Source organism: Odocoileus virginianus, chromosome 27 (genome assembly GCF_023699985.2).
Source record: "Odocoileus virginianus isolate 20LAN1187 ecotype Illinois chromosome 27, Ovbor_1.2, whole genome shotgun sequence".
NCBI lineage: Eukaryota > Metazoa > Chordata > Mammalia > Artiodactyla > Cervidae > Odocoileus > Odocoileus virginianus.
The window spans coordinates 113,528-136,090 of record NC_069700.1 but is presented as its reverse complement, the minus strand read 5'-3'; the positions used below and the strand labels follow the sequence as shown (position 1 = coordinate 136,090).

The 22,563-nt window shown below is 55.1% G+C and overlaps 1 protein-coding gene and 1 long non-coding RNA gene across 6 annotated transcripts; both read right to left on the bottom strand.

Annotated features, from left to right (window-relative positions):
* Positions 1-113: 113 nt before the first annotated feature.
* Positions 114-21,126, bottom strand: BPHL (biphenyl hydrolase like). 5 transcript variants are annotated; one of them, XM_070456968.1, is made up of 8 exons: positions 17,754-17,886; positions 16,992-17,230; positions 15,198-15,301; positions 12,396-12,562; positions 10,973-11,126; positions 6,131-6,262; positions 3,975-4,098; positions 114-419 (listed from the first exon to the last, which is right to left on the bottom strand). In XM_070456968.1, the coding sequence occupies exons 1-8, from the start codon at positions 17,796-17,798 to the stop codon at positions 332-334; spliced, it is 1,053 nt and encodes a 350-aa protein (XP_070313069.1). In that variant the 5' UTR covers positions 17,799-17,886; the 3' UTR covers positions 114-331. The 5 variants fall into 5 exon arrangements, with proteins under 5 accessions (XP_070313069.1, XP_070313072.1, XP_070313070.1 ...); XM_070456969.1 differs by lacking the exons at positions 15,198-15,301; positions 16,992-17,230 and adding exons at positions 1,850-1,970; positions 20,978-21,126 and having other exon boundaries at positions 331-419; positions 17,754-17,938; XM_070456970.1 differs by lacking the exons at positions 16,992-17,230; positions 17,754-17,886 and adding exons at positions 1,850-1,970; positions 20,978-21,124 and having other exon boundaries at positions 331-419.
* On the bottom strand, positions 9,950-10,962 carry LOC139031573 (uncharacterized). The gene is made up of 2 exons (XR_011484063.1): positions 10,832-10,962; positions 9,950-10,657 (listed from the first exon to the last, which is right to left on the bottom strand). It is a non-coding gene; the product is annotated as an uncharacterized lncRNA (long non-coding RNA).
* Positions 21,127-22,563: the final 1,437 nt, after the last annotated feature.

Below are 22,563 nucleotides of genomic sequence, written 5' to 3'. Positions count from 1 at the left end.
GTGACTCCAGAGGCCAGGGCACGCCTGCACCCCTGACAAAGGGCACCGCGTACATTCAGCTCATCTTAGAGCAGCAGTCGTGAACACTACACATGCTTAACCTCACCTGAAAGTAAAGTAAATCATGACAGGCATTTATTTAAGGCAATGGAAGAAAATCACAGTATGAAAAGGTCAGATTCAAGCTCTGTAGCTATGAATGAGGATGCTGTGTCCTCAGTGGTACCGGATTAGGAGCCGTCGGGGGAAGCACAGGGAGCCTGGTAGGCCGGTGAGCTGAGGGCTGACCCGCAGGCCCAGACCTCACCAGACCACGCATCCTGGGACATGGTCACTGAAGGAAGTCTTCCACTAACTTGTTGAATTTGTCTGCGAAGTGTAAATGCAGGTTGTGCTTGCCTTCTGGCATCAGATGGAGCCTGCAGGAAACGCTGACAATTAGCAGTGCATCATTAGAAAACCTGCCGCCCTCCCTGGCATTTCACGAACACCTCACTGGGCAACCGTTTTCTTTTCCCTGCGACCTCCATCAGGGGAGAGTGTGAGGTCCATCTTAAGGGATGGTCCCAGAACAGACTCGGGAGTGAGAGCCCGAGGCTGCCTTAACAGGGAAGGGGCGCACGCGCTGCATCCGGAGCTGAATCAGGTAAGGAGTGGTTTGACTGGAAACCTGACTGAGAGGAGTGCATGCAATCTGGTGGTTACCAAAGGGAAAAAGCGTAAGAGAGGATTGGAAAGATGGTAAAAAATACGAAGAGTCCAGAGTCCACCGGACTGGAGCTCCCTGGAGTGTCTGTGTAGTGGGAAAACCCATCAGAAGGCGCCACCTGAGCAGGCCGCGCTGAGTGCTGGAAGACTCGGTAAGTCTGCCCACGGCCGGCCCCACACAGGGCAGTGCTCCCTGAGGCTGGGGGTGGAGGGCGGCCTGAGCCCCCACCGGCCACACCCTGGATCTGTGGCCGTCAGGACACCCCGCCCGCCTCGGGAGGCGCTTCCTTTCCTTCCTCCTCAGATGTGGATGGTCTGCAATTTCTTTCATAAAGGCAGGCTTCTCTGAGGTCTAAACTGCATTACTGCCTGTAACAGTGCAGACACAGTGAGTTTTAAACAGAGGCTCCAGGATATACGTGCAGCTCTGACTTGCTCTGCCCACTGTCAGTGGATGTTAAAAAGGCTGTATTCAGGCAGAATGCCAGTTGTCACATCGCCCGCTTCTCTGCATTCCACAGCAGGGGGCTGGGAGCCCCAGGACCTCGGTGAACATCAGGGAAGACTCGTGGGTTGCGGGCCGGGGGGTGGAGGCTCGGAACAGAGCTGTCCCTGGGCGATGCCGGGTCTCTGGCAACTGAGCTCATGGGGCAGGGGGGTGAGGGGGTATCCAGGCTGTCAAGATCGCTGGCTTGCAAGGAGGGTCTGCAGTCGGTGTCTTTCTGAGCCCCTGGGGAAGGTTAGTGATGCCATCAGCAGTAGCCGAGGCCTTCCCCAGTCAAGGTCAGTGCTGCTCATAGGAGGAGGAGCTGTCCTCTAGACGGACGGGGCTCGCAGGAGGCTCACAGCCTCCGTCCTCAAGGGACAGAAAGAGCCAGCCGCTGAGCGTGCTGGCAGGCAAGGGGGCACTGGGCCGCCCCAGGCCTCCCAGTGTGGACCGAGCTAGACCTTGACGCAGAGCCCCGCTTTGAGGGGGCCAGTCCTCTTCCGTCCTTTGTGGAGACTCCCGAGCAGGCCCGAGGGCACCATGGCCCTGACCCCCCGGCCGCGCTCTCTGCGGCCGTCTTGGGCCCTGACCACCGATGCCCACACCAGCGTCCCGTCCACAAAGGCGGGCGCTCTGTGCTGAGTCCCTGCTCGCCTCGGCTGTGCCCCTACGGCCCCTTCATTCCGCAAGAAGAGAGCGGGGGTGCTGGTAGACACCACTGAGCCCATCCAGGAAACGGATACAGAAATACGCACGACTGTTTCTGGGCGCGGTTCTAGGAGACAAAGGCGTTGGTTTTGTAACTGGTATCTATTTGCAGGTAAAATCTTTGAGGGGATAGACTGTGTCTTTGTTTCTGGGAAGGAAATGAAGCCCCAAGTTCATGGGAAGCACCCTGCACTTAAGTGGCTCCCTAGGGGTCAGAAGGCCTGTGAGCACAGTCGGAGGAGGACCTTGGTGCTCCAGGAATCGACCTTCCTTCTGTGGGTCCAAAATGAACCACCATGTTTTAGCTTCTTGCTCAACCTACAAGGCTTCCCCAGCAGCGGAAGGGCGCAAGCGTAATATGCCGGCCAGTTTCAGACAATGATCGCAGCAACACTTTCCTCTCGACTCAACTGTTCCAAAGAATCCTGCTCTGAGAAAACGACCTTCCATAAGCCAATGTACTGAAACCACAAACGTCTGAACGGTAAGGGAATATTTTTCTCCCATATTGATGTATTCAGTTGCTAGGAGATGGGTCTGGAACAGAATTCCTAAATTAAACTTTCTTGCAGACTTTTATTGAACCTGGCTCTCTAAGGGAACACACGTCGTTTATCATGAGTGTCAGTGTGCAAAAACCTGTCATTTCTGAAGAGAGAAGACACTTAACCAGGTCAGAAAGTATGTGATTCAGGCCTCTCACCATCATATTAAAATAAGAGTATGTTTGTGAGAGGCAGCTGTGTTGGGGAAGGGAAGCACTACATTACGAGGGAAAAAAAAAAAGATCCAGAGCTTGTCATTTACTAGCTATATAACCTCGGAAGATGACCTAATGTGTCTCAGCCTTGATTTTACCCCATCTGTAAAATGGGGACAATATTTTTTTCCATGATTTTGCTGTAAAGTTTAATTAGATATTGTAGTAAAATAAGATGCCTTCTGAAATATGAAATGCTGTTTGGAAACAAAAATTATACAAGTTTATACTAATGATATTTTATTGCAGAATAAGCATGTTTCCCACATTTAAAAACTCTCCAAGAAATCTGTCTGTTAAAATCTCTTGGGGAATAAAGAGCGCAATCAGGAAGCGGAGGGCCTGTGTCTGAGTCTTCTCCTGGCTCAGGGGCCATCCAGGCAGGCTGGCCTGCTGTGGGCATGGAAGTGGCTCACACTGGGGAGGAGGAGGATGTCCTCAGGTCACTTAGGATGAGGCCATTTTCAGAAGAATTCTATACAACTCCAAAGATGTCCCGGGGAATGACGACAGCGTCTCTGGAGTGAATATGCAGGCTCTCAACGGGTCAAGGCTCCCTGGGTGGTTATTGTGAGCCACAACCTCCTGGCCAGACCTTATTTTCTCCTTCCGGATGTGCATCACCACACATCGGGGAAACACCAGGTTTATTCAACACGGAATTTTAATCTTGAAGTAAGTACCAGCAGAACCTGGGTCTCACAGCAGCCCAAGTATTTAAATGATAAACTTCTGCTCCATACAGAAATGAATGAGACTGAAGACCAGACTCCACTGACACTTCTCATTAGGCTTGCCAGCGTGCCCGGGGCCGGCAGGCAGACCTTGCTCCCCTGTGGTTCTGAGGGATGGGTTCTCCCCTGATGTGTACGTGTTTAAGGCTTAACGTGAAAAGTGTACAACATAGTTTTAAGCAGGAAAAAAGCAGGAATCAAAGTTGAAGACAGAATACGATTGTATCTATGTTAAAAAATACTAGAAAAGCGGAACACACAAAAGTGCTAGTGACGGAAGTATTTAAGTGGATGGCAAGCGGCAGGCGATTTGCTTCCCTGTTTTGATTTTACGGACTTGCTGGGCAGGTGGTGATTTTACAGTGAGAGCTTCCGAGGGGCGGATGGGTTTGGGTTGGTGCCACCAGGGCGGGAACTCCCAATCCTGCTGCCAAAACCCAGGGCACCTGGGCCCCTCGGTTCCCAAATGGGGCGGGGTGCACCCTGGACGCCCAGCCCTCAGCCTTCGCCTCCTGCAGCGCCTCCCATTTTGTCTCCCAAGGCCCTGGCGCAGAGCGCTGGCTGCAGCTGGACTCACCGCGACCCTCTCACGTGTCTGTGTAAGAAGTCGGCATGGAAACGTGGGACCAGAGGATCCTTCTCACCATGCACGATTAAGGTGGGGCACTGGACCAGGGGGAGCAGGTCCCGACAGATGCTCCCTGCAAGACACGAGACAGCTCTCCTGAGGCCCCCCTGGGGCAGGGGGTGGACCCCCACCCCCGCCAGCATCTGGCCTGGATCAGACAGCCTGAGTGCTTCCAGCTCCACCAGTCTTCAGGTTTCCTGCTCTCTGTCTCTCCTGGCCTTTTTCCTTTAAGCTCTACTAGTGAACAAGGAGTCCTGGCTGATTTAGATTCATAATTCATATAAAACAGCAGGTAAACAAAAAACCTGCAAGTCTCTGTATTACACGGGGCATCTGAAAAGCTTCTCCCTTGAAATACAGGGGCCCCCACTGGTCCTCCAAGTCCGTGTTCCTCATGGCGAAGCCACAGCTTCAGGAGCACGGAAGCTGCCTTCCGCCCTGACTGCCCCCCGCCCACCCTGGGGAGACCCCAGGCCCTCCCCCGAGGGATGACAGCATTCCTGGGCAGCAAGGCACAGGCCGGGCTCCGGGTCCTGACCTGCTGTTTCCCTGAATCCACTTGGACGGCAGCCACGTGGCAAAGCCAGAGCACAGACCCAGACCTGTCTGACGCCAAACCTGCAATGCATTCCTACGCTACGCTGAGCGGCCGCAACCCTGAGGACCAGCCAAGGGCCACGGTCCACGGAACCGGCCCCGCAAGGAGAGAAGGCGTTTACTGTCAGCCTTGCCGTAAGATGATTCTTGCAGTGCTGATTCTCCGTGACACCTTCTCCCTCCCTTTCTCTTTCGCAGTAGACCTCCTTCTCTAGAGTTTGAGGTTTACGGCAGAATCGCGAGGCAGGCACGGGCACACGCCCTGTCTCCCGCCACCCCCGTCACCAAAGCCCCCGTCAGATACCTGTCACAGCAGACACGTCGCCACCACCCCACGTCCGCGGCTCTCACGCCGTGGGTTTGGACAAATGCAGGATGACACTGATACGGCACATGATACTACACAGCGCTTTCACTGCCCTAAAGTTCCTCTGTGGGGCTGTTCTAAGAGGTGTATAGTGGGATCTCGCTGTTTGGTCTGTATTTCAATCAGACTGTTTTCTTACTGTTCAGTTTTAAGAATTTTTTTGCAGGGACTTCCCTGATGGTCCAGAGGTTAGGACTCTGCGCCTCCACTGCAGGGGAGTTCCATCCCAGGTTGGGGAACGAAGACCCCACAAGCCTTGAGCCCTGGACCCCCGTCCTTCAGGAAACAGTCACTCCTGTCTGTGGCTTATCTTTCCAGCCTCCTGAAACATATTTTGGGGCCCCGTTTCTATGGGTGCACACTCCGTTTGAACAGGATATACTTGTTTTGAACTTATGGCAACAAACTAACATTTCCAAATGTCCTTCTCATTATGAAAGTTCTGACGGATGACTCATTCTGGAAATGACTACTGAGGAGACAAAACTGGGCCCTGAATCATAACTGTTTGGTAACTTGATGTGTTTCAAGGTCAGATCCCACCTACTCTCTATTCTTTTGTCAATTAGAAAAATGAGAGCTTAGAAATGAAAACAGCTCTAAGAACAGACTAATTCAGAGCTTCTCTCAAGGGTGCCAGTTCTTGTTATCGGAACACACCTGTCACGGCTGAAACGACACAGCTTAGCTCGGAAGACAGGAAAGGACTGAATCCCTTTTCCTCATCCTGACTCCACTGGGGCTGAAGGTTGTGACAGAGACCCCTCCTCTCCTGCCGGAGAACAGAGGCAGCAGTGGGCTGATGCCTCTAGATGTGAAAAGGCGGAAGTCTACGCTGCCGTTGTTTGTTTTTGAGAGACCATCCTGGAGTTAGAAGAGTGTATGAGACTTCTGGAGACAAAGGGGAAAAGACCAGCGTGCTACGAGAGTCAACAACATGAACTTTGTACACACGTCTATCTCTGATGCCAGGAGGGTGTGCGGCACAAGAACCTGCCTTTGTACATGATCACCCTCTGTTCACGCGTCAGTGTGGAAGGATGGTGGGCGAGTGTGTCAATCCCCAAGGGATTCGCGAGCATTAGGGGGACTCGGCCTCTCTAACCAGCAAAGGGACCGTTAAGTGGCTCGTGTGACCTACCGTCTGGAAGATGCTTAAATTGGTCTATGCCATTCACCCACTTTTCACAGGTTTTGGCAAAGTAGTCAAACCCATAGAGGGCTTCCAGAGGTTTTCTCGTCCTCTCATTCCACTTAGAAACATCCCGGAGTCCTGGAAGACAGACAGACGTGTAGGCAAGGATGGGTTTAGCCTCAGACTAGAGCTCATCTGTGAAAACTCCAAGCGCAATGCACCTGGAGCCGTGGCGCTGGCTGCCTGTCGGTGGGCGTGCTGCCCGTCCCTGTGTGGCTTGCCAGGCTTCACTCCAGTCGGCCGGGCCTTCCCTGACCCCCCGCGTCACTGCCCAGCACGGTCGCTTCCACTGGCTTCTGCAGCCGTGGTGCATGCTGAGTGCTGTGTCAGGGTTCCGCTGTGTTCTGTCCCCCGCGGCGGCCCTTGGGCAGCAGCAGATTCTGACTGAGGGAATGAAATCAGATCTAAAATAATGGCTTCCACTAAAGGTATAAGACAGAAGCGGATATTCCCGTAACTGGGGTCATCAGCATAAAAATGACATTACTTATAACAGAGATTTTCTGAATTGCATTTACACACACTGAGAAATCCATAAACATCATTTGCTCCAAGTTCTACCACTGGAGAAATTGTAACTACTAACTACAAGCTGTTGCACAGATGACTCTCTGATGGGAAAGGAAATGATGGCTTCAGAATGGATAAGTGAATTCAATCCCTTAGCCCAGTTTCTCCATTTTTCAGTAAAACACGGTGACTGTGGAGATTCTGAAGCTCCTGCGCACAGTCAACAGTGCTCACCAAGCACCTCGGGTGCAGAGCTCCGTCTGCAGGATCCGCCCTGCAGACAGGACGGCAGGACTCACGTGGCGCGCTGCCGAGCGGGGGCCGGGATAGGGCCGGGCACCTGAGGCCCGGCAGGCGCGGGGTGAGTGGACACAGCTGAGAGGCACGGACGGCTTGAACTGCTGTCCGGGGCGGGGCGACCCGACAGAGACAACACCCGCCGTTCTGCTGCTCCTCAGGATGGAGGAGATGGGCCTCCAGGGTTGAGTCCAGAGGCTGAGGACACAGAACTGCCCTGGGCGGAACTGAGGAGACTTCGGATGGAAGGGGGAGATGTAGGGAAGCAGCCTGAGGTCCAGGAAGGAAGAGCAAGTGAAGTGGAGAAGGACGGAGAAGGGGAGAGTGCGCGGTGGAGGAGGACGGAGAAGGGGAGAGCGCGTGGTGGAGGAGGAGGGCGGGGAGGGGAGAGGGGGAGAGCCCCCGGGAGGACGGGGTGGGGAGGACGGAGAAGGGGAGAGCGCGTGGTGGAGGAGGAGGGCGGGGAGGGGAGAAGGGGAGAGCCCCCGGCAGGACGGGGAGGAGAGACTGCGTGGTGGAGGAGGACGGGGAAGGGGAGAGTGCACGGTGGAGGAGGACGGAGAAGGGGAGAGTGCGCAGTGGAGGAGGACGGAGAAGGGGAGAGTGCGCGGTGGAGGAGGACGGAGAAGGGGAGAGTGCGCGGTGGAGGAGGGCGGGGAGGGGAGCAGGTGGTGGAGGAGGAGGGCGGGGAGGGGAGAAGGGGAGAGCCCCCGGGAGGATGGGGTGGGGAGGACGGAGAGGAGAGACTGCGCGGTGGAGGAGGACGGAGAAGGGGAGAGTGCGTGGTGGAGGAGGAGGGCGGGGAGGGGAGAGGGGAGAGCCCCCGGGAGGATGGGGTGGGGAGGACGGAGAGGAGAGAGTGCGCGGTGGAGGAGGACGGAGAAGGGGAGAGTGCGCGGTGGAGGAGGACGGAGAAGGGGAGAGTGCACGGTGGAGGAGGAGGGCGGGGAGGGGAGAGGGGGAGAGCCCCCGGGAGGATGGGGAGGAGAGAGTGCGCGGTGGAGGAGGACTGGGAGGGGAGCAGGTGGTGGAGGAGGAGGGCGGCGAGGGGAGAGGGGAGAGCCCCCGGGAGGACGGGGTGGGGAGGACGGAGAAGGGGAGAGCGCGTGGTGGAGGAGGAGGGCGGGGAGGGGAGAAGGGGAGAGCCCCCGGCAGGACGGGGAGGAGAGACTGCGTGGTGGAGGAGGACGGGGAAGGGGAGAGTGCGCGGTGGAGGAGGACGGAGAAGGGGAGAGTGCGCGGTGGAGGAGGAGGGCGGGGAGGGGAGAGGGGGAGAGCCCCCGGGAGGATGGGGAGGAGAGACTGCGCGGTGGAGGAGGACTGGGAGGGGAGCAGGTGGTGGAGGAGGAGGGCGGCGAGGGGAGAGGGGAGAGCCCCCGGGAGGACGGGGTGGGGAGGACGGAGAGGAGAGACTGCGCGGTGGAGGAGGACGGAGAAGGGGAGAGTGCGTGGTGGAGGAGGAGGGCGGGGAGGGGAGAGGGGGAGAGCCCCCGGGAGGATGGGGTGGGGAGGACGGAGAAGGGGAGAGTGCGTGGTGGAGGAGGAGGGCGGGGTGGGGAGCGGGGAGAGCCCCCGGGAGGACGGGGTGGGGAGGACGGAGAAGGGGAGAGTGCGTGGTGGAGGAGGAGGGCGGGGAGGGGAGAGGGGAGAGCCCCCGGGAGGACGGGGTGGGGAGGACGGAGAAGGGGAGAGTGCGTGGTGGAGGAGGAGGGCGGGGAGGGGAGAGGGGAGAGCCCCCGGGAGGACGGGGTGGGGAGGACGGAGAAGGGGAGAGTGCGTGGTGGTGGAGGAGGGCGGCGAGGGGCGAGGGGGAGAGCCCCCGGGAGGACGGGGTGGGGAGGACGGAGAAGGGGAGAGTGCGTGGTGGAGGAGGAGGGCGGGGAGGGGAGAGGGGAGAGCCCCCGGGAGGACGGGGTGGGGAGGACGGAGAAGGGGAGAGCGCGTGGTGGAGGAGGAGGGCGGGGAGGGGAGAGGGGAGAGCCCCCGGGAGGACGGGGTGGGGAGGACGGAGAAGGGGAGAGAGCGTGGTGGAGGAGGAGGGCGGGGAGGGGAGAGGGGAGAGCCCCCGGGAGGACGGGGTGGGGAGGACGGAGAAGGGGAGAGCGCGTGGTGGAGGAGGAGGGCGGGGAGGGGAGAGGGGAGAGCCCCCAGGAGGATGGGGTGGGGAGGACGGAGAGGAGAGACTGCGCGGTGGAGGAGGACGGAGAAGGGGAGAGTGCGTGGTGGAGGAGGAGGGCGGGGAGGGGAGAGGGGAGAGCCCCCGGGAGGATGGGGTGGGGAGGACGGAGAGGAGAGACTGCGCGGTGGAGGAGGACGGAGAAGGGGAGAGCACGTGGTGGAGGAGGAGGGCGGGGAGGGGAGAGGGGGAGAGCGAGCTGGAGGAGGAAGAGCACCGGGGAGGATGCAGAGGAGAGACTGCAGGGTGGAGGAGGACGGGGAAGGGGAGAGTGCACGGTGTAGGAGGAGGGCGGGGAGGACGAGGAGGGGAGGAGGGGAGAGCGCACAGTGGAGGAGGACTGGGAAGGAGAGTGTGTGTGGTGGAGGAGGAAGAGGAGGGGAGTGCGAGAGGGGAGCGCGCGCGGTGCAGGAAGACGAGGAGGAGGGGAGAGCAGGCATGCGGACGGCCAGCCCAGGACCGTGGCTCTGCCCTTGGCCGTGGAGTGGACCGCACCCGCTGCAGGCCCTTTTGTGGTGAACAACTAGCTCTGTCATAACATATAATTTCTGCTGCATCGCTGGAGTCTGCAGTAATTGATGAAAACGAGTATGAGCGTGTGTGTGTAAAAGACAGGAACCCTGAAAACACAGCAAAGACTGGTAGGACCAGGGCTGCCTCGAGGGAGGATGACTGTTTGCTGGGGGAGGGTGGACACAGCTGAATCCGGGATGAAAGGGGGCCCCACCTGACACCATCTGTGGTTCCCAGGGGCAGCAAGTGGATAGCTCTGAAGGAAAGCATTCTTGATTTATGCTTACCATTTATTTTGTTTGTTTTCAGACTAAGGGTAAGCAATTATTTGCTACTAATCAGAAAACCACAAAGCAATCAGAATCTTTACAAAGCTAGTGAAACAACTAGAAAATTGAAAGAAAAAGCTTAAGAAATTATGCAGAACCCTACACACAGCAACGAGGAGATGGAGATGAACAGAAACAGGGAAGTGGAGACTCAGTCTACAAAGTTCAACCAGTCCCTGGAAGGGCAGGGAGGAAGGGGGAAGGAAGGGGGAGGAGAGGGGAGAAGGGGGGAAGGAGGGGGGAGGAGGGGGAAGCAGAAGTAAGTGGTGGACACCCGCTCAGTGAGGAGACCCCCCCCACCCCCCGAAGGAGGGTTTTTTGTGTTTTGTTAAACTCTGACAAACTGGTTTGGGAGAGGAGGGGCAGCCGTGGGGCAGGGCTGGGGTCACCGGGGCAGGTGCGGCTGCTGGGGGCCGAGCAGCTCCCAAGCTGGCAGCTGGACGCCCTGACTGGGGGCCTGGTGGGCGAGGCAGCTGCCTGCACGGGGCCTGGGCAGGGACGCCAGCCTGTCCCCGGCCCCCACGGCGCCAGCCGAGTCCACTGGAGCCTCAGCCGGACACAGACAGGCGGTGGCCAGGCCCATGGGCTGCAGTCTGCCAGCTCTTGCTCTGTGTCTCTGAAGTCCTCACAGATAGCCTGAAGGACGACCTTAGCACTTGTCAATAGCACAGGAGTTCTTCATCAAAACTAAGGTCTCCCACCTGAGCACAATGTTCCCTTCCACACCCGGGGAACCTGAGATGAGGCTGTAAGTAACACTTACGTCAGCCCCCTCCCTCCCAGAAGGTCCCGAGCACAGCGGGAAACTAAGTACTGACTTACCAGCCTTTTCCTGAGTGTCACTGCTGGAAATAGGAAAGTTTAAAATGCAGACTAGTTAAAGTGCACAACTTGGCTGAGAAGGCTTCATCCTCCCATGACCTGTCAGCACATGCCCAAGCAGCGCCAAGCGGAGGGACCTACCCTGGTAAATCTCCACGTCCTGCTTGGTCACGTAGGCGTTGGCCCCCCAGACCACCATCTTGCTGACATACGAGGGGTACCGTGCGGCCGCGATGAGGGCTGTTATCCCCCCGTCACTCCACCCCAGCAAAGAGACCTTCTTAAAATTCAGCGTCTGTGACAAACACAGCAAAACGCAGAGCGCAGTTAGGGCTCCTAGCTGCAGAGAGAGCCTGAGATCAAGAACACCTGGGATCGACACAGCTGTGGCGCGTCCGCAGGTGTCAGAGAGCAACCCTGCAGCCCACCGTCCGCAACATAAACGGCTCCTCTGGGTCTGCTGTGGCGAGAACACGACTTTCACGGACGCCTGAGCGTGCGTATAGCATCCAGTACGGTTCCAAATCGGGAGGGAGCTACATCTTCAGGGGGCGTAGTATCTCCTGGAAAAGGACACGGTGGGAATCGGCTCTACTTGGGCATGACAACGTGTGTGTGTGTCCACACAGGCCTGAGTGAAGATGCTGAGGACAGGTCTGCAGATCACAGAGGGACTCCTGCGAGCTGCTGGAGGGCTGGGGCCACTGTATCTGGCCAAGTCACTGACTGCAGCGTTGGGAAGAACCGGCTGCAGGACACCTGGGACAGACGAGACACAGCGGTGAGGGTGGGGGGCGCTACTGAATCTTTGGCCAGGCTCCAAGAATGCGCTTGACATTCTTGGTGAATGGACAGAGGTTACACCTGAGAGATGCTCTCGAGCAGTTAAGAACTGAATGACTGGGAAATTACCAATATTAGTCTGAGACATCTGTCGACGGGACTGTAGACTGGTGTGACTCCTATGGGGTAAACTTTGGCTTCACCCTGTATCTTCCATCACGCAGGAAGTCATCTCCTAAATGTGCACGGAATTCACACACATGCACCAGGGTAGGCCCACAAAATCCACAGCAGTGCTATTTACAGCAGTAAATAAGGGCCACAATGTCCACGCTCAAGTGCTCACTGCACTTCCTGTATAATCACACACACACACACAGCAGCTTAGGAATAATGTATCAACCATCAGAAGACAGAGGAACTAAGACACAGTGTGTCCACACAATGGGATGGACACTAAGTGCCTGTTACCAACTGAAGTCTATCTGTACTTGTTAACCTGGAAGTATCTCTGTGATAAACTGTCCAATGAAACAGTAAGCTGGAAAGCCATTAGGTATAGAAGGATGCCATCAATACAAACTGTGTATTTATATATGTCTTAGGACTACCCAGAGCCTCAAAGCCACGGTAGCAGTGCCTCTAAAAACTTTCCTCTTTGTATCTGTTTGAACCCTCTGAATGTCTATAGGAGTTACCCTCGAAGAAACAACAAACAGAAACAAAATAAATGAAGACAGGCCCAGCCTCCTTCCTCCCATCTCTTCCTCAAGAGACCCACCTTCATCAAATCAATGGCATCTTTTGCGTCTCGCTCAAAGAAGTCCACTGGGAAATCCCGATCCGGGGGTCGGGAGTGTCCGTATCCGCGGGGGTCCCAGGCAACCACCGTGAAGAGCTTCTTATTCAGGTTCTCAATCTGAGGTCCAAAATCTGTCTCTCCACTGCCTATCAATAAAAGTGGTCATCCGGTTACACTCCAGTAAACGCTGTCCTTGCTTCAAACACAGTACAGCAAAAACAGAAACAAGGGATGCAGTAACTGGTTTCGAGTCAAAATAGCAGCACCTTTGTAACCAGCAGAGCAGCCCGGCAGGGAGGGAACCCGGGGCTTCCTCTCCTGTGGGAGCTTAGACCTGCCCCTGCCTCCCCCTAGCAGCTCCTCTGAGGAGGACGCACTTCTTCCCTTGGTCCTGTATCACCAATATTCCAGCACACTTGGTATCTTCTCAGTTTAACTGTCCTTTTTATTAAAAAAAAAAAAAAAAAAAACTCATGAAACTGTGTGGAAATAAACCTACTGATGCAACGTAATTATGGGTCATTCTTTCTTTTTTTAAAGTGACTGTTGCAAATGAGAGAGATCTTAATAGTATCTGTAGACACATTAATGAGATTTGATCCAAATTATTCAAAGCCAAATTCTAAAATCCCACATGTCTTTTACTAAGCTAATGAGAATAGCCTTGGAGATTTTATTTTCTGGTCATAACTAGAAACCAGAAAATTAAACTAAAACTCTGAAATGATGGAGGGCAGGATGTGGAGGGAATAAATCAGTGTGTTTCACGGCAACAGTATGTGAATATTAGCAAGTAGAACAGTGTTCTCAAGCCAGTGGTGGACTTGACTGGCAGGCAGAGTTGCCCAGTGAGGTCCACACAGTGGAAGGCCAGACTCCCAAGAAGCCCAGTCCAGGGGCAAGTCAGCATCTCATTTCTAAGCTCTGCTTGATTTCTATGGGCTCACAGCTATGGCCACACCTTGCTTCACAAACTGGCGATTGTTAGAAAATGTCTTTCAAGATACTGTAGGATCATTTAACATCATCAAGGACCGTCACTTTCCCTGACAAAATGTACCTTCTCAACCCCAGATAAACCATCCAGAAAACCCAAGCCAAGAACAAACTGGAGTTCAGTGCGAGCCTAGTGCTCTGACCTCGGAGGCTGCTCCCGTGATCCCTGAACTGGGGGACTCCCAGGGAACCACCCTGCAGGAGAAGGTGTGAAAGGGCGGCAGTGGGCTCACCACCACTGTCGGAAACAAGACACACACGTCCTGGCACACACCCGAAGACCAGTGCCAAGAGCGCTAAAACCGTAAAAAACAACTTCAAAGAGTAGTTACCAATACATGATACCTGAGAGGGACACAGGTCAGCACCGGCTGCCCGTGGGGAGGGGAATGGGTGCTGGGGGATGGCGGTTCAGGGCAGAAACTTGCTGCTTGATGTTTGAATCAGGTTAATGTTTTACACAAGCAAACATTAACATTGCCAAAAGCTTTTTATACCAGGATAATGACAGCAATATTGAACCAATGGCCATCTATGCTGGCAAACTTCATCGCTTTAGCTTGGGATCGACCACTGGAGTAAAGGGCCTCCTCCACTACACTGGCGCGAGGGAAAGAGATTACCGAACACTGCCTGGACGCAGATGCCACAACAGCTGCACCCACCAGCTGAGGCTACGTCAACTGGAACCACCAGGTAACTGAAAAACGTCAGCACTTTACTTTTAGGATAAAGAAGCAAATCATAAGGAAATAAGTATATGATGGGATTACTTAACTAAATAAAAAATAGAACAGTAACAGAAACCTTAAAATCAAATTTGACATGCTCTGGGATCACTGGAAACTCCCCTCTTGAACTTTCTACACCTAAACTTCTTGCCCGCAGGAGGTGATGGTGATCTGTCTGGCTTTTACCATGCTCTGTTCACGCCAAACTAATTCTGACCTTCAGAAAGGCTGTGAAAGCCCAGCTTTGTTCTTACCTTGACTGAACACATAGTCACGCACAGCAGGGAGATCAGTCCAACTTTTAGCAGCTACTTTTAGGCTACCCACTCCAGTATTCCTGGGCTTCCCTTGTGGCTCAGCTGATAAAGAATCCGCCTGCAATGTGGGAGACCTGGGTTCGATCCCTGGGTTGGGAAGATCCTCTGGAGAAGGGAAAGGCTACTCACTCGACTATTCTGGCCTGGAGAATTCCATGGACTGTATAGTCCACGGGGTCGCAAAGAGTCAGATAAGACTGAGAGACTTTCACTTTCAGGCTGCAGGAAACTACACAGTGTTGGACTTCCATGGAGAAAAGCGGGTATTTAAAGGAATGAAAACTGCATAAAGTAGAAAGGTATCTTCGGGGCTTCCCTGGTGGCTCAGTGGTGAAGAGCCCACCTGCTAATGCAGAAGACACGGGTTCGATCCCTGAGCCGCAAAGATCCCACATGCTGTGGAGCAGCTAAGCTCGTGAAGCGTAACTCAAGCCCGAGCTCTGCAACAAGAAAAGCGCCACAATGAGAAGCCCAAGCGCTGCAACTCGAGAGCAGCCACCGCTCACTGCATTAGAGAAAAGCCCCCACAGCAGTGAAGACCCAGCACAGCCAGGAATGACTAAGCAAGTACAATTTTAAAAGAAAGGTAGCTTTCTGGATCACCTAAAGTTGATTGTGGCAAATATTACAGAAAGCATCTCGGCGAAGCACTAAGGCTGCGCATTGAGCCCGGGGAATCTGGGATTGGGGGCTGAGCAGAGGACAGCGTGCCGGGCCCGCCGGGGAAACCTGCGCACCCAGCATCCCCGGGAGCAGCAGGACGGCGTGCTCTCCGTCTCCGGTGCGCAGGTAGTGCAGGTGGACGCCGTTCACCGCCGCCTTGGCAGAGACCACAGAGGAGCTGCAAGAGAGAAGCCCCGACCTCAGACGGTAACTGAGCTTGCGCGCCAGCCAGCCCCAGCAGCCTCCCCGGCCCCTGGTCATCCGGCTTCGCGCTTGTTTCCCAAAGGAAAGGGACGGCCACTGCAGCACCAACTCCGGGCCCACCCACGGGAGCACCGATGTCAAGGGGCCCACAGCCCCGCGGCAGGAGGCAGGGCCTCCGCGGCGGAAGGCCAGGGGCAGGGCGCCGGCACAGAGCCTGGAGCCCCTGGTCGAGGCCCAGGCAGGTCCAGAGGAGCCACCCAGACCTTTGGCTGCACAGGCAGCAATCCCAAGGGTGACGCCGGTCGTGGGGTCCACAGGCTGACCTTCTGGCTCCTGGCCTCTCTGTTCTCTAGGCAGCGGCACAAGCGCCCTGGTCAAGAATGCCTGTCTGCTCGGATGTGGCCAGATCTGTTTGTAAGATGCTGAGATGTCTGCACTGACTGTTAAGTAGCCAGTCTGTGTCTACAGAGACCCACACCTCGCCCCCTCCTTGGCCCAAGACCGCCCACGCTGCGGCATCTAACCATGTGTCGTCCTGGGGGCCCTGCGCAGGGCAACCCCCTCAGTGACTGTCCCAGGAGCTCCAGGAGCTGGACCTGGACCACGGCACCGGGACACCCAGCAACAGCGCACACTCGGCCCGGCCTCAGGCGCTGAGAGCCTCCCAGCAGCCCCTCAGACGGCCGGGTGACACGCAGGAGGGGCATGAAGGCATAGCAGGACAGATGCTGGCAGGCACAGCGAGTCAAAGAGCACACAGACCTGGGTGGTAGGAAGGCTGACCTAACTACAGGCTCATGGTCCACAGAAATGTCACAGGAGGGGTAATAACAGGACCCTTGAGCCAGGGTCCTGTCTCAGGGACCGTGCTGTTACTGTTATTAACATCCTGCGTCCTTGGACGGCTCCACTCCTAGAGTCAACTCAGAAACGAGGGTTTACAGACGTTTCCTTTGCCCCCAGCCATCTGCAGAGAGGTGTCTGCACACCCTCAGGGAGGGGAGGGTCGTGACAGCAGAGAAGCGGTCAGACTCCTGTCCAGCACAGGAACAAGGTGGCTCCCCAGACAGACACCCGGCGCTTGCTCAGCTCAGGGACTGCTCCTGCTACTCGTCCGGCCTGGAAGGTTCTCCAGGGCCCCTGCCTTGCAGCGTGAAGGACGTCTTGTAAAGGCATTCTGCACTGGGAAGGCATCACATACGAGGCGACCCCGCCATCTCTCGCTATCTCCGAGCCCAGGGCTTTCACATCCCGGAGTTTCCGGCTCTCAGGCCTGGGAGCCAGCCGCCTGGGGCCTGGCTCACACCCGACTTCCCTTTTGTGGTCTGTCTGACGTCTCTCCTGCCGAAAGCCTCTCACTTGCCTGTGCCTTGCCCTATCTGTAGATTCCCCAATGCCTAAGCACACAGATAAAACCAGGCCGTCTAGACCTGGGCGTGATGGGCGCTAGGTGTCACGGGGGGGTTGTGGTGGCAGAGGACTTTGAGGGTGGTCTCAGAGATGAGACGCCCTGTGGGGGTTGTGGAGAGGCACCTGGAGAAGAATGGAGAAGTGACTTTTAAGATGAAATTCCAAGATGGGTAAAATGCTGGAGAGAAAATAGGGTGGGGAGGGTGCTTCTAGGAGAATTGGGACCCTCAAGGGCCCAGGAGTCAGGGACACACCTGGGGGAAGGCAGGTCAGGTGGGGCCGGCAGTGGGCACAGAGGAGCAAAGGTCAGGCTAGATGCCAACAGGTTTGCGGCTGCGCTGTCAGGGCAGGGAGCACGCCTGGGGCTGTCACCGCTGCTGGGACCTGCCCTTGTCACTTCAGCCGGCCCCAGGGGCAATGGAGGCTCCCAGAACCTCGCCTCCATCTCCAGGCTGGAGAAATGGGACAGAAAACTGGACAAAAGCAAATTAACCTAAAAAGAAAAAAGTTTCCTTTTAAAAAATATTTATTAAATGACTTTCCACATCAATACACTTGAAATGAGTTTTGCATTCTCCCTCCAGATTATCAAAGGGCTCTTGGATGGTGGTCAGGCCCCTGAAACAGTTAGAAAACTTTAAAGAACAAAAACGAACCTCTTTCTCTTAGGCTTTACTCCTCCAGCACTTTCTCCCTACTATTAATCGCTTTGCTAACCTAGGTGTTCTTAAGCAGGGGTGTCCATTAGAATCACCTGAGGAGTTAAAGCTATGCCTGGTGACCCACTGGTGACTCTGCGGTGGAGCCCTGGCACATGCTTTCTGAAACACTGCTGTGCATTCACCCATCCATGTGCATCCGGAACCCCGACTTTGTGCTGGGCACCCCAGGTGCCTAGGGGTTGGCAGAGAAGACCAGTCTGCCAACTACTGATATTCTGACAGAAGCTGTGGAGACAGGAGACCCTGGGGTGCACACAGCAGACACAGGTTCATGCCTTCCGTGCCCCAACATACCTGCCCACGCAGCCCCCTGTGGATGAGACCACTTCCTGCCCCCATGATGTCCCGGGTGGGGGCGGGGAGTGGGGGTCGCAAGCTTAGTTTGAGTCTTCTGCAAACCTTTACATCTCCAGACGCCCAGGCTGCACTGAATGGACATCTCTGGGATGGGATCTATGCATCTGCATTCGTTAAATTCCCTAAGAGAATCCAATAGACAACCAAGGATAAGGAAGGTTATACTGAATTCATTTTGGAGAACAAAAAATTTCAGTCTCCTTTGTAAACACAGTCTGGAAAGCCATCCATCTCTTATCTGTCCTGTCCCTCCTTCTGGGAGGCTGGACGAACAAGTCTGTGTGTGTGTGGCGGGGGCGGGGGGGATGGGCACGGGGCAGGAGCGATAGCGCAGCAAACCCCCTCAACAAGGGAGATTACCGCAGGGCCGGCAAGAACAGAACAGTTTGGGGCAGTAACTGCAGTAGGACTGCTCAGTGTATTGAACTAGGTAATGTCCTCTGATGACGCACACGAGACTTTGCCTAATTCTACCACCGAGGAAGCTGAGAGTTAAGAGTTTGGGTAGCGGGCCCCAGTCACCCGCCTGCAATGTGCAAAGTCAAAGTGAGCACCTGAATGTCACACTCTGCTCAGAAGTAAAAACAGGAGCCACCTCATAAGATACGTCCTCATTTTGAAAGTCCAACATATTCTCTGTACCTTGTATCTTCAGGTATTTCTTTTGTATATTTTTTTCTATTCATTTTTTAAAAATTAATTTATTTTAATTGGAGGCTAACTACTTTACAACATTGTAGTGGTTTTTGCCATACACTGACATGAATCAGCCATGGGTTGTATACTTTTTTCTAAAGGGACTGTTAGCTACAATGAAGTATTAGCAACACAAACATGAATTTTGATGACTTATTTTCATACCTTTCATACATTGTATTATTATCTAGATAGTCATATTTGTATTATTAATTGTAACTGCTAATTACTTAGTATGTGCAGGGAGCCGGCCTGAACGTACAGGCCCCTTACGGCTCTAAGAGAGAACAAAGGGTCTCTCTTTGTCCTGCCACCCCTTCTTGTTAAAGTATAGACTGGCATTTGTCCCCTTCAGGGAAAAAACACCCCGGTGACCTTTCGCCTGTTTTCCTGGTGCTGATAAACTCGTCATGCTTGAAGCCTGTTTTCTATCTAGTTAATGTTCTATTGATCTTAATCATGTTGGGCGCTAGGGTAATGCTGTACTGATCTTAAGTGGAGAAATTTAAAACATCTGTGCCTGTAGCTCTGCACATATGCAAACCTTTGATCTATTTTTAGTAACTCCTGTTAGCATATATATAGGTGTGGTATTCTTCAATAAAGTTGTCGGAATCAGACGCAAGCTGACTCCGTCCCTCTCAACCCCATCTTTCTGAGTCTTATGTCCTAGGTACTCTGGTAATTGCGTTCTCGACCAGTTCGTTTGCCGGCAGGCTCCGGCAAGTGTGGGGGCTTCCCAGGTGGCACAGAGGTAAAGAATCTGCCTGCCAATGCAGGAGACAAGAGAGATGTAGGTTCGACCCCTGGGTTGGGAAGATTCCCTGGAGCAGGAAATGGCAACCCACTCCAGTATTCTTGCCTGGAGAATCCCATGGACAGGGGAGCCTGACAGGCTACAGTCCATGGGATCGCAAAGAGTTGGACATGACTGAGTGCCCTGGCCTTTAAAATTCACTGTGTCAAATCCTTAGGACAATTCTGCAAGGTGTGAGGCTCAGAGAGGTTACATAACTTGGCCGAGTACATGCTTTTTCCGTAACCACACTGCCAAATAGAGTCCCCTACAGGGCTACTAGACACCAGGCCGGCACTCACCCTGACTGCTGGACAGAGGCTGGGGCAGGTGCCGGGGCAGGCACTTCTCTTCCCTCAGGCAGAGTATCCCCAGACTGAACTGGAAAACATCTGTCTTCAGGTGGGCTGTTAGGCTTCCTCAAGTTATAATACTGTAACTGCACATAACATACAACTTCAGATAGAAAAGGCTTGGGGTGGAAGAGGGCGGATGTACAGAGAAGCTTCTGGAACACAACTCAATCGTGGGTTGGGGCACCCACTCTTCTGAAGCCACGGTCTTACAGGAGTGCTCTCCCCTACTTACACAAACTGCACTCTTGTTTCAGGATTAGTCAACACACTGCATGTTTGGCCCATCACAGGTCAGATCAATTTCAATTGCATTTACAAAATGGAGGTTCAAAATCCAGAGAAACCTGTTTCCCAGGGATATTTTAGAATGCATGATCTGCACTGCTAAGTGGATGAGGCCTTCTTGCAACCATTAACCAACAGTCAGATACTGGTTCTATCACAGTAACCTCATTTCAATTCCTTTCTATAAACAGGAAACCGGGTAGACAGGCATTTTTCAGTGGACTTAGGCTGCAGACACTGACATTATTTTCCCATCTGTATGAAAACAGCTCTGAAAATCTTAATAGACCTAAAATGGTAACAAAATAAAATCCTAAACTCAAGACCCAATGAATCACAATACGAAAGCGGAAAGCTGGTCATACTGCTTCTTACGCCTTCGGAGTGGATGCTTCGCCATCAGGTACAGTGCAGCTCTGAAGCCCAAGTACCCGCCGAGCTGGTGCACAGACACCTCCCTCGTCAAGAACGGAACTGACTCGCCGGCAGTGAGCGACGACCACCCTGCGCGCGCCCCCATGACCGGCCACTATCACCTGGAACCAAGGGCGCCCACTTTGGGACTGGGGGTCAGAAGTTAATCCAGGGGCTGTCTTCTCTCAAGGTATGTGCAGGTGGTAAGAGGAGAGAAAGGCAGACTCTCGGGCGTCTCCACGGCCTGCACCCCTCGGGGAGCCGGGCCCAGGAACCCGCATCCCCCGATCCCCGGGTGGATCTCCCGCACGTCCCAGCTCGAGGTCCAGCCAGCGGCTCCGAGACGTGACGCGGCGGGAACACTGCAGGCTGGCTCAGGAGCCAGGGTCCGGGGTTCAAGCGCGCCTTCTCCCTGGCCTCCGTCCGCATGGCCGCCCCAAGGCCGAGCGCAGCGCCCCCTCGGCCGTGCCCGGGTCACGACTTGACGGGCAAAGGGTCGGCGAGGCGGCGACCGCTCGCGGCCCCGTCCCGGCCGCTGGCCCCTGCCCCCTTTCCGCCGCCCCGAGCGCGCGGACGAGGATACGGGGGCCCCTGGAGGGGAGCGGCGTCATTACCCGAACGCGGCGACAGGCCTGACCCGGGGGACTTGGATCCCGGGCTTCAGCCATGAGAACAGGAGCCTCAGCCGCTGCTCGGCCTTACCGCCCAGCAATGCCGCCATGGTGGGTGCGTGTGACAGCCCGGGGAGTGCGCATGCGCCGCGTCTCCCAGCAGCCCTGAGAGCTCATCGCCCCGAGCACGCATGCGCCGGGACGCCGGTCTCCCCGAGCTCGCCCGCTTCCGTCCCGAGCACGCATGCGCGGGGCGGTGTGGGCGCTGAGCTGGAGACCCAGGGTTTCTAGCAGATTCCTCGCCGCACCTGTGCTCGCGGTTCCCGGGGACATCGGCACACAGCGTCTCCGCTGGGTGTCAACTCTCGCCTAACGGTGACCGGCGTCCCGCCCTCGCGGAGGGGTGGGCTCGGGGCCGCCGGCCTGACCGCTGCTCTGTGCGTTCTTGCACCGGCCCACGCCCGCTAGGGCACCTGCTGCCGGAGATCCCGGAGATCAGGGAGGGGCCGGCGGCGGCTGGAGAGCGGTGCGGGCGGCGGGGGCGGGCCTCGAGAGCTAAGCCGGAGCCCCCGAAGGATCCCGCAGACAGGCCGGGGCTACCGCCTCTCGGCGCTGTGGCGGGAGCAGAGTGGGGCGCCGGGTGCGGAGGATGGGGGTTGTGTCCGCGTGGGGCCCCTGGCCGCCCCCGGGGTGGGGGAGAGGCGAGGACGGCAGGCATGGTCGTAAAAGGAGCCGCGTGTGAGTGCAGGTCACTGAGGCCCCTGCGGCCCAGGTGGGTGTCGGGCTGGCCGGCGGCAGGGTTAATGTCTAATGGGGGCAGAGCTTCAGTTTTGCAGGAACGTGGCAGCAGACAGTGTGAATGTGCTTAGGGCTGTACACTTAAAAACGGGTAAGATGGCAAATTTTATGTGTATTTCACCACTGTTGAGTGTGTGTGCTTCTTACGACCAGTTCAGTCTTTAAAGATTATAAATAGCATTTGCAGCTGAAGGTTCCATAGGGAAAATAAAAAACAATACCCTTTGATTGTGGCTACTCTCTGCCTTAACAGAAAACAACTGCACATCGGTGGCTGTTGTTGAGCCTTGTCTTGAATTGGAGATTCCAGCAGCTTCCTTTCATTTTATATTACTTCTTCTCCCAGAGACCCTCCATTGTAAGAACCCTCTGTGCACAGTGCTTCCTGGTGTTACAGCCACGGACCGTTGTATTGCCCGCAGTGTCCTCCCTGACCCATGGGAGTTTCTTGAGCAGTAAACTGAGGTTTGATTTAAATACCGACTATGATAAGATGTTCTTTCAACATAAAGCTGTCACATCAATTTCCTGCACAGAAGGAAAGAGAAACATGTGATGTTCCAGCTACTATTGTTTGACTTTCAGAATCTTGGGTGGGGTCAACATTTCCTTATTTTTTTATGAAATGTTGATTGGGATTTCTTGTCAGAGATGATGAGGGTTAAAAATAATTGTACAATTTTAACACCAGTTATCCTACTGGGCAGCAAAAATGGTAATGCTGAGGTCTTAGGCTATTGGTGACAACTAATAAAAACCTACTGTATAACACAGGGAACTCAATACTCTGT

Coding starts and splice junctions, on each gene's coding strand:
- BPHL (XM_070456968.1), bottom strand. CDS start 17,798: ATGGGGGCAGGAAGTGGTCTCATCCACAGGGGGCTGCGTGGGCAG. Junction 15,302..16,991: donor CCTGACCTGCCTTCCCCCAG/GTGTGTCCCTGA, acceptor TCTCTCTTGCAG/CTCCTCTGTGGTCTCTGCCA. Junction 11,127..12,395: donor ATGCCATTGATTTGATGAAG/GTGGGTCTCTTG, acceptor TGTTTGTCACAG/ACGCTGAATTTTAAGAAGGT.